Below are 10,444 nucleotides of genomic sequence, written 5' to 3' on the forward strand. Positions count from 1 at the left end.
CCCCGCAAGTTTTGGTCTAGGTCTCAAGACCAAGGCAAGATGGACAGGCCCCGTCAAGGTTAAGGGTAACAGCAGTGCGTCGAAGCAGCTGGTCGATATCGAGACCCTGTCCGGACGTCCTCTTGGACGGGTTCACGTGTTCAATGTCAAGCGAGCCTATCTGTCGACTCAACAACAGTCACTACTCCAACAACTAGCGTCAGGAGATGACCAGGGCGTGGTGACTGCTGGCACGGCACCAGAAGTGGTGTCTGACTTACCACCGGTGCACTCTACGATGTTCCCGGATGCGCACTATGTTTTGGGACGAAGCGTCGAGGACAAGACTCCTGTGGTGCACATCTCTCTGGTCAAGGAACCGGTGGACACGGGTCTCTGGATACAGACTGACTGCTGCGACCTTTGGGTCCAGTGCCCTCAGACAGTGTTCGACAGATACAAGGACGAGTCCTTCCGATGCGTTGATGTCGGCCTGAACTGCCCTTTGAGCTAAGCGAACAGATGCTGATTACCATTCAGTATATAGCCTATGGCAATTTCTTTTTTTTGTGTGTGACGATTGCTACAAGTAGCAACGGAGGTGCCGGGCAATGTGCTCACACTCCTCATAATTAATATCTTCAGTAGCGCACGCCAAGCATGAAACGGCCTTAGTACTGGAGAACAAAAGCAAGATAATATATACTCTTTTGATCCAACTACAACTGCATTGTGTTATGCTCTCCAACGTTCAAGATATCAGACCGCTGAGAGTGCTGCGAACGGTTGCTAGTGAGCATAGTAGTTAGAAGACTTTTGTTAGAGTCAATATCGACCGCTGGTGCAAATCGCGCTCGCCCTCAGAAATCGATCATTCATGCAAAGTGCATGTACGATGCATGATGCAGGAAACGCGCATACATCTTGCTGGAGAGCTGCTGTCCCGTGTTCAGTGAATCACTCCAGGAATTCAGAATCGATTCTAGCATCGTATCATACGTGTAGAAAGTGATTCTGAGTTCTGAAGTCGGTTTACTGAAAAACCCCAGTGAAAAATCGAGTCTTTAATAACAATCTCGCAAATAGTGAAATAATAGCAGCGATTCCCTTGAGGAGTCTAGTGAATGGGTGACACTGATCGATTGGGACGGACTCTTCAGATGATGAGTAGGCTCATGGGAAGGAGGTGGACCGATAGGACTTGTCACCGGGGAAGAAGAGACCAGCTGTGGTGGAGATGGCAGGACAGAACCGAGGACCAAGTTACCGTCTGGACGCTGGCCAAGCACGTCGACTGGAGTAGACACCCTAGGAGGAGATTCCCTTACTGGACACGAAGGCGAGGTTGAGGGATTATCAGCCTCGATGGTTTGGGAGAGAGCTTGGACTTCGTCAGCATCAGAACGCTGGATCTCGATAGAATGTGAACGATAAGCATTACGCTTGATGCCTTTGCCGACACATGCTCTCCTTGCCCTCCCCGACTGATACGACTCTGACATGATGATGAATATACTAACTGTACTCTGTACTTATCTCTCACAATATCTAACGTGCATCTTTTCGTTTTATCTCAAAAATTGGCTCACGTCGCCGAACAGATGAACTAATGGACGTGCGCTTATCAAAGTGATCTGATGCTCTGTTGACAACCACTTAGGGAACGAAACACTAGAAAGTCTCGGGAGATGATCTTATGTCATCAGCTACGATAGTAAGATGAGAATATTCCGCTGCAACCTCATTCGTTGTGCGGCACAACTTCTAGTTGTGAAAAAGAGGAAAAGTTCTGGTAATACCAGAACGATGGTGTAATACCAGACAGCATACCAGATGGTGTAATACCAGAACTTTTTGTCTAGCAGTTGTTGTCTTCGCGTATATAAATGGTAGTTCGATAGCAGAATGGAGGTATACCTTGTATGCCCTCAGAAACACGATATCCAGGCCCCAACTTATCTGACAATGAATCTCGTATAGAAACAAGTAGACGAGAACAGTTGCAGTTACGGAGTTTCCTCGTTTTGAAACTCTCCCAAGCCCTAGGATTGGCCCTCCTCAGATTGTAAGCCAGACCTAGATAGTACCTAATAGTAGAGCTGATATCAGGTGGACTGAGGATTCCCAGATTACATTATGTCGATGAAAATTTTGGTGGGATTAAATTGCTTGAGAGCGGACAGCTCAGCACCAGCATAGTCCCATTGGAAGGTATGATGCCAATTGTGCCAACCATCACCGAGAGCGAGGAAAGCAACAATACCGCACTCGGTACTCACAGCATCGGCATCATACGGTTTGGGTCCCCACCTATGCAGTACTGAGTTGATGGACCACGTGACATGCAGTCCAAAGCAATAACGCAATACGCCAGGCAATAGAATGCCATTGATGATAGATTCACCCCAAAAGTAATTCGCTACGAGCGCAGGGACCTGAGCAGGTGTTGTTGATGGGAAAATCGGTTATAGCAGTGATAGAGCAAATGCTGCTATTACAATAAAACACCACGTTATATCCCACCAAGGGTAAAGATCTGAAGATCATGACGATGAAAGACAAGGATCCCCACACTGCTAACGTACAATGCTGCAGTAGTAATACATTATCATTATATAGATCCTCTACAGAAATCCTGCTGCAAGCATCTGCGACCAACTTTGGTTTATGTATCAATAACCATCCAATGTGGGCATAGAAGAATCCTCGTTGTGAATCATGTGGATCTCTATCAGTATCAGCATGAAGATGATGTGCTCGATGATTCGAAGCCCAGTGTATAATACTTCCTTGATTGGCGAAGCTATTGCAAATCATCAGAAATACTCTTAGCGGATATGTAGCTCTATAAGATCTGTGGGACCAGAGTCTGTGAGCACCCGCAGTGATGCCGAGAGCCGACAGAACATATACACAAACCTGCAAGACGTTTCACAGTACCACGTTCGAATAGAAGTACGAGTATGCCTTCCTTACCGTCCAGAGATATGTGTATGGATGGCAAGGGTACGCGAAAGCGTTGTATATACAAAAGCAACTAATGATGTGCACCTGCAAGGGTATGTATTACAGGAATCAACAGAACTCTCATCGCTCACCAGAGCCATGTAAGTCACCATGGTCCAATTTATACGAAAAAGTTCTCCATTATTGCTAGTTTTCATGGTAGCCTGTCTTTGTATTCCCACCCTTATACGATCCCTGGTTACTACACTCGTCAGCGACGAGTCGCCGCCGTGGTGTCTACCAGTACCACAACAACAGTCTGTATCGGCGGTCCTCCTATAAGACATTCGTATGAGTGGGACTAAACGTTGATATCGTGTTCCATTCGTCGTGTGAGAGCATCTGCGTCACGTCAGTCACGAGTCACCAGTGAGTCACGTCACTGAAGTGAGGTGACGTTGTGGTAGAAGGATCTACCCGCTCCTGTTGGCCAGTTTGTTAGTTGTAAGATATCGATCATTCGCCATATGTAAATCGACTCCGTTCGACCTTTACATGTTATCTGCTATGTCGTTAGACCGTTCGGCCCTGCTTCTGCGGAAGTACACAGTATGGGGGGCGCCAATAGGTGACCGATAGGTTCTAGATTGATATCTGGAGCCGATCGAGGCAGACAGTGATTGGGACAGATGTTCTGTGACGTTGAGTGGGACAACTAATCTAGTTGTCCCATTCAACGTCACACTGTGACGTGACACAAGTTCTGTCAGAACTCTAACAGTTGGTGTAGAACAGCTGAGCGGATTGGTTGCTCTATTATGCCGCTGGCGTGAGCAAACGTGCGCTAGTAGCGCTAGAAACAAAGCGCTAATCCACCTAGGACGTGCGATATGTGCTGAGTGACTTGACGTAGCTTGAGCACCACGTCACCGACTCCGGCGTCTCTATCCGTTCGTCTAGTTTTGGTCAACTCGACTTCACATTTATGTCCAGCTCGTCCATTACAGGGGATAGCTCCGATGAGGGGGCTGCCGACACATTATCGGACGATGCAAACATCACATTGTGTTGCTTATCTATGTGGTTTGATGGGTGCATCGTACCCTGTATTTTGTAGGATGCCACTCCTGTCCCGTGTTGTCTCACGGAACCAGTCTTCCGAGTTTATTTTGTGTATATCAGGGCACAAGGATACTGTCTGATAGTAGTTATAGGTGTTATGTGGGAATACCTGTGGAGAGTGAAAGAGAGTGATACGGTCCTCAGTCTTACTTTCATCGCAAACATCTTATAAACATGTGTTCGACAACTACTGTCTTTCAGGCCGGAGCTGTTGACCTTTTTTCGCCCTCTTCTGAGGCTACCCGGAGTTTGAGAGTTGAAGCTGATACAAGATGCCTCACTGGTGATGAGTTCTCGAAGATAGGACCTTCCGTGTCGGCTCTACAATCTGCTATACCTTCGCATTGCCGAGAGAGGAGCCTTTTGAGATCGGTTTTGTGTGTCACGAGGGATCTCCTGTACATCACGGCTTGTGCTACCACCCACTACCTGCTGTTAACCTCAATACCAGAGGACTATGCTCTCTTTAGGGGAGGCCTCTGGTGTGTTTACATCTTCTGGCAAGGTGTCTTCTTTACTGGTATTTGGGTGATGGGTCACGAGTGTGGTCATGGCGCGTTCTCCCCCTATCCATTGGTCAATGACTGTGTTGGCTTTGTCCTCCACTCGGCCTTATTGGTGCCGTATTTTAGTTGGCAATATTCTCATGCTAGGCATCACAAATTCACCAATCATATAACCAGAGGCGAAACTCACGTAGCGAGTCTCAAACATGAACTCAATGCATTCAGCCGCATACAGAGTACCCTAGAGGAATACGGACTTGACAAGGTCTTCCCGGTTTTCCCTATAGCGATGCTCCTGTTTGGCTACCCTATTTATCTCTTCTGGAATGTCTCCGGTGGCCGTGTTGGGTATGATGGCCGCTCTTACAACAAGACGAGGCCCTCCCACTTCAACCCTGAAGGTGGTCTCTTTCCTCCTCACATGAAGGAGAAGGTTCTCCTCAGTGTCCTAGGTTGCGCCATCAGTCTTCTCATCGCAGCCTATTGCACGACGATTGTAGGCTTTCACAACGTGATGTTGTGGTATGGCTACCCTTATCTCTTTACTAACGGTTGGCTTACCCTCTACACATCCCTGGAACATACACATAAAGATGTCCCTCATTACGGTGATGAGGCCTTCACCTTCATCAGAGGGGCTCTAACTTCTATCGACCGTCCATCTTATGGTTTTTTTTCTTCTTGTTTCCATCACGATGTCGGTGATACACATGTGCTGCATCATATCGACTCGAGGATACCTTGCTATCACGCGAGGGAAGCTACTGAAGCTATCAAACCTGTTCTTGGACATTACTACAGAGAAGACAACACCCCAATAGTGAAGGCGTTTTTGCGCGCTCATAGAGATTGCAAGTTCATTCGAGGCCTCACTGGTGTCCAATTCTATGAGCCCGGGCAGTCTGCGGAGTTCTTCGGTCGTAGTCTCCGTCTGCCATTGGAAGGTGCTCTAGAGAGCACTGGAGTTGCTGCTGAGGCCAATGCTACTCCCGAATCTGAGGAAGTCAGGAAGGAGATCCGTGATGAGATCGATCATCTGGTGGGCGCAGCCTTGCGTATCCGCGATGATGAGGTCAGTACTGCTCGCGGCCGCCTGCGCAGAGGCCCTCCAGTTGTGGGTTCGACCGTACTTGTCTATGAGGCCGGGATCGCTGGCAAAGGGGGAACTTATAATCGACAACCTTATGTCGTTGATGATATTTTTGATGGCACAACCTTAAAACTATCTAAGGTTGGTGAACCATCTTCTGTTAGAACTAGTCATTACTTGAATGTTCGTCCGTACTATGGATCATCCGCGGGGCATGTGAGATATTGAGGATTGTATTGGCATATCAGCTCTACTATTAGGTACTATCTAGGTCTGGCTTACAATCTGAGGAGGGCCAATCCTAGGGCTTGGGAGAGTTTCAAAACGAGGAAACTCCGTAAGTACTGCAACTGTTCTCGTCTACTTGTTTCTATATGAGATTCATTGTCAGGTAAGTTAGGTCCTGGATATCGTGTTTCTGAGGGCATGCAAGGTATACCTCCATTCTGCTATCGAACTACCATTTATATACGCGAAGACAATTACTGCTAGACAAAAAGTTTTGGTATGGGCGCAACGAATGAGGTTGCAGCAGAATATTCTCATCTTACTATCGTAGCTGATGACATAAGATGATCTCCCGAGACTTTCTAGTGTTTCGTTCCCTAAGTGGTTGTGAACAGAGCATCAGAGCACTTTGATAAGCGCACGTCCTTTAGTTCATATGTTCGGCGACGTGAGCCAATTTTTGAGATGAAACGAAAAGATGCACGTTAGATATTGTGAGAGATAAGTACAGATTACAGTTAGTATATTCATCATCATGTCAGAGTCGTATCAGTCGGGGAGGGCAAAGAGAGCATGTGTCGGCAAAGGCATCAAGCGTAATGCTTATCATTCACATTCTATCGAGATCCAGCGTTCTGATGCTGACGAAGTCCGAGCTCTCTCCCAAACGGTCGAGGCTGATAATCCCTCAACCTCGCCTTCGTGTCCAGTAAGGGAATCTCCTCCTAGGGTGTCTACTCCAGTCGACGTGCTTGGCCAGCGTCCAGACGGTAACTTGGTCCTCGGTTCTGTCCTGCCATCTCCACCACAGCTGGTCTCTTCTTCCCCGGTGACAAGTCCTATCGGTCCACCTCCTTCCCATGAGCCTACTCATCATCTGAAGAGTCCGTTCCAATCGATCAGTGTCACCCATTCACTAGACTCATCAAGGGAATCGCTTCTATTATTTCAGTATTTGCGAGATTGTTATTAAAGACTCGTTTTTTCACTGGGGTTTTTCAGTAAACCGACTTCAGCACTCAGAATCGCTTTCTACACGTATGATACAATGCTAGAATCGACTCTGAATTCCTGGAGTGATTCAATGAACACGGGACAGCAGCTCACCAGCAAGATGTATGCGCGTTTCCTGCATCATGCATCATACATGCACCTTGCAGGAATGATCGATTTCTGAGGGCGAGCGCGATTTGCACCAGCGGTCGATATCGACTCTAACAAAAGTCTTCTAACCACTATGCTCACTAGCAACCGTTCGCAGCACTCTCAGCGGTCTGAAAACGTCCCTATTGGGAAGGATGGTCATTCTGTGATGGAAACCCGTAAACGGGAGGTGTTCATGGACCTCAGCAACACTTCAAACTTTCTGCCTCCTCACACTGGTGAGTCTCGTCTTGGGGATGATTCTGCCTGGTTTTGCAGGATGACGACAGGCGCTGCCTCCCGAGGTAAAGCACGTTTGGGTGATGATGATGACGATGATACTATTATGCAGGGCACTACACCGGCTAGAATAGAGTCCATGAGTCCAGTGATTGACTGGAAGGACACCATCCCACCAGAGGATCGTCAAGTGATTTTTACTCAGGAATTTATCCCTCCTGTGAGGGACGATTTTCAGGATCTCGGAGACCCTCAGTTCGTGGCGGAATATGTGAATCCAATCTTCATCAATATGAATGGCGTTGAACAGAAGTAGGCCGACTTGATCGTCGGACGATCATCGTCCCTTAAGGAAGGTATCTTCTCTCCGCTTCAGATACAGACAGGCTAATGACTACATGCAGAGGACCCAGAATGATATCACTCAGCGTATGCGTGCAGTGCTGATCGATTGGTTGGTGGAGGTACATTGGAAATTCAAGTTGGTTCCTGAGACGCTTTACTTGACGGTAGCTATAGATGGTGCTCCTCTCGGTTGATGACTTTGTGTGTTTTCAGGTTAACTTAATTGATCGCTACCTTGAGCAGTGTCCAAATCTCCCACGTACACGACTGCAGTTGGTTGGTGTTACTTGTTTATTGATTGCTTCTAAGTGAGTCGAAGTTGGTTGAGGAGTGGTATGAGAAGAAGATGGTGTTTTCTGTCAGATATGAAGATATATATGCTCCCGAGATGAAGGACATAGTCAGTATATGCGACCGGACTTATCAACGTCACGAAGTGATGCAGATGGAAGTTGACATCCTCAACACGCTTGGGTAAGTGTCTCTTCTCTCGTATAGTGTTGTATTGGTGTTTGTTTTAGATTCTGCATCACTACACCGTCGCCTATGTTCTTCCTGTTAAGATATGCTAAGGTTATGGAGGCCGATGAGAAGCACTTCTTCTTGGCCCAGTATTGTCTGGAGCTTGCATTACCAGAGTAAGCTGCTTTGTCTCTGTCTTATGTCGCTTTATAATATATATGTTATATTAAGTTGCGTATATATTTTCAAGTTGTTCCATTGAGTCGTGCGTATGATATCATATTCATTTTGATCAGGTATAATATGCTGAAGTATTCCGCAAGTCAGTTGGCGGCGGGCGCCTTGTATTTATCCAACAAGTTGTTGAGGAAGTCGACAGCGTGGCCCCCACATGTGGCCGTACATTGTCCTACCACTGAGCACGACGTGAAGGTGGTGGCGAAGGACCTATGTGCATTATTGCAAGTGGCTACTAATGAGGATTATTCAGGGACGCAACTCAAAGCTGTTAAGAAGAAGTTCCGACTCTCCAAGTAAGAGGGGTTGGCAGGATTGGAATTGTGTCTTATGTGTTGATGTGTTGAATGATTAATGGTGTGATAATTTTTATGGATCTTCCTACGTGTTAATTATGCGAATTTTCGCATAAGTTGTTCGAAAATGCGAATGGATTTAACTTTATTTGTTATTGTTTTCAGGTTCCGGAATGTATCGCGTATGGTGCTCGGATGAAGATTAAAGCCAAAGTGCTTCTAGTGTACAATACTGATTTATCACGCAAGAAATTGTCTATGATTTTGAAGACTACCGTCCTGAGGAATACCAGTTGTTGGACGATGACGTTTATTCGTGTACGAAATGAAGCGCCGTGATTATTATCGTCGTATGTGATGATCGTTTGCCCGATTCAATTAGTTTCGTATGCTGCTGTAAGCAGGCAATGCATGACGTATGCTATAAAGGGAAATGATACTTCCTGATGACAGTATTGTGTTGGTTATGGTCATGTTGGCTTTTCTCAGTGGATTCGATTTCACTGTTGATTTCCCAGCACATGTTATTATCATGGTTATATTGGTTTAAAGTGTCTGTTGTGTTATGAGAGTTGGGGGATATATGTGGACGATGTGCGTTTGTTATTGTTAGTAATATTGCGTGTTAGCACACAGTTGCACATCCAATCGACACGCACTGTATTTTTATGCAACTTTCACATTATCAATTATTTCAGTTGTGTTTCTAGTGAAATCTTCTTCCCTCGAGCCGTCTTCCTTTGCCTTGAATGAGCCGTTGTTGATGATATTTGACGACTTTCTAACGGCTGAGGAATGCGATAGGATTGTGAAACTGTCCCTTAGACAGTCTGAAGGTAGTAGTATGGGGTTATCTATGGATATTAATGATAATATGTGTGTGTGGATCTGTTGCCGGGCATCACGGGCCTAGTGGCCGATCGCTCTTAAACATACAATCGGTGACTCCAGTGATTGTGAGAGGCTCAACGACAGCTCCGCAAGAAAGCAACGAATAAGAGAGAGAAGTCTGTTCAAGACTATGGGTTAAACAGTAGTGTGGAATAAAGCATAAGACAGTTAAAAGAGGCAGCGAGAAAGTTTGGCGATGCTCAATGCTTACTGCAGTGTCTCCTTGTCGGTGTAGAGCAGTTTGAATAGGAAATGATTGATCTCCGTAGAGGGGATAACAGCAGGGAAGTGAGGAGGATGATGTCGCAGAAAGGCCGGGCATGAGAGTATTCGGTGGTATATTGGTTTCCGACTACTGTGACTGCCACTGGGCTCAACAACTATTACCCCGTAAGGAGTAAATGCAATAGAGAGAACACAGAATCGAATTCATGAACGGTAGAGTACAAGAGTAAACACAACGTGCAAACAAATCCATAATCACTTTGTTGTGTGTAACGTAAGGCGTTATACAGAGAGTTGATGACAGTCACGATGAGATGGCATTCATCGTCAACAACAACACAGTGGAAGATCGTGGCAAATCGCAATAGGTAGAGTAATTCACCGCTGGTGATCCCTCAGGGTTCTCTCCAACCCGCGGCTATACCCTAATAATGCCAGTATTATACTGACAACCAGGGTTTCCTATAAGGCCAAAAAAAATTTTTTTTTGTTTCGGTGTTACGAAAAAAAATAAATTCATGTGTGATAGGCTGAAAAAAAAATTCGCTATTTTCTGTAGTTTCGCGGAGAGATATCGTAAAGGATGGTGAGTTATAGAGGCAGAGAATGAGGTTTATCGGGATATTATCTGGGGGTCTCCCAATGGCGCAATATTACAATCGAGTAATATACCACAATCGAATTGACGGCACAATATTATACAAACCTGGGACCGAAAGCTGAAACTCATTCGG

At 46.1% G+C, this 10,444-nt stretch overlaps 6 protein-coding genes across 6 annotated transcripts in view; 4 read left to right on the top strand and 2 right to left on the bottom strand.

Moving 5' to 3' along the window:
• The window catches only part of Pmar_PMAR021403 (gag/pol/env polyprotein, putative), a gene marked incomplete at both ends in the record, with an annotated part of 6,820 nt that extends 6,327 nt beyond the window's left edge, over positions 1-493 (top strand). The window contains one exon of the mRNA XM_002779082.1: positions 21-493. Within this exon, the coding sequence (XP_002779128.1) occupies positions 21-493 (473 nt within the window). The remainder of the gene's footprint in view (positions 1-20) is intronic.
• Positions 494-2,108: 1,615 nt separating this feature from the next.
• Pmar_PMAR021404 (stearoyl-coa desaturase, putative) lies at positions 2,109-2,368 on the bottom strand (the record flags this gene model as incomplete). Its single annotated transcript, XM_002779083.1, has 2 exons — positions 2,109-2,289; positions 2,349-2,368. 2 exons carry the CDS (start codon positions 2,366-2,368, stop codon positions 2,109-2,111), a joined length of 201 nt encoding a protein of 66 aa, XP_002779129.1.
• A 196-nt stretch (positions 2,369-2,564) lies between these two features.
• On the bottom strand, positions 2,565-2,898 carry Pmar_PMAR021405 (stearoyl-coa desaturase, putative; the record flags this gene model as incomplete). The annotated part of the gene is made up of 1 exon (XM_002779084.1): positions 2,565-2,898. A coding segment is annotated over one exon (334 nt), but the record flags the coding sequence as incomplete, so codon positions are not given.
• A 1,624-nt stretch (positions 2,899-4,522) lies between these two features.
• Positions 4,523-4,743, top strand: Pmar_PMAR021406 (conserved hypothetical protein; the record flags this gene model as incomplete). Its single annotated transcript, XM_002779085.1, has 1 exon — positions 4,523-4,743. A coding segment is annotated over one exon (221 nt), but the record flags the coding sequence as incomplete, so codon positions are not given.
• Positions 4,744-4,842: 99 nt separating this feature from the next.
• Positions 4,843-5,871, top strand: Pmar_PMAR021407 (conserved hypothetical protein; the record flags this gene model as incomplete). Its single annotated transcript, XM_002779086.1, has 1 exon — positions 4,843-5,871. The coding sequence occupies one exon, from the start codon at positions 4,843-4,845 to the stop codon at positions 5,869-5,871; it is 1,029 nt and encodes a 342-aa protein (XP_002779132.1).
• A 1,237-nt stretch (positions 5,872-7,108) lies between these two features.
• On the top strand, positions 7,109-8,793 carry Pmar_PMAR021408 (G2/mitotic-specific cyclin-B, putative; the record flags this gene model as incomplete). The annotated part of the gene is made up of 8 exons (XM_002779087.1): positions 7,109-7,444; positions 7,493-7,566; positions 7,631-7,763; positions 7,813-7,907; positions 7,963-8,073; positions 8,121-8,237; positions 8,358-8,594; positions 8,760-8,793. 8 exons carry the CDS (start codon positions 7,109-7,111, stop codon positions 8,791-8,793), a joined length of 1,137 nt encoding a protein of 378 aa, XP_002779133.1.
• Positions 8,794-10,444: the final 1,651 nt, after the last annotated feature.

Source organism: Perkinsus marinus, assembly GCF_000006405.1.
Source record: "Perkinsus marinus ATCC 50983 genomic scaffold scf_1104296947810, whole genome shotgun sequence".
Taxonomy (NCBI): Eukaryota; Perkinsozoa; order Perkinsida; family Perkinsidae; genus Perkinsus; species Perkinsus marinus.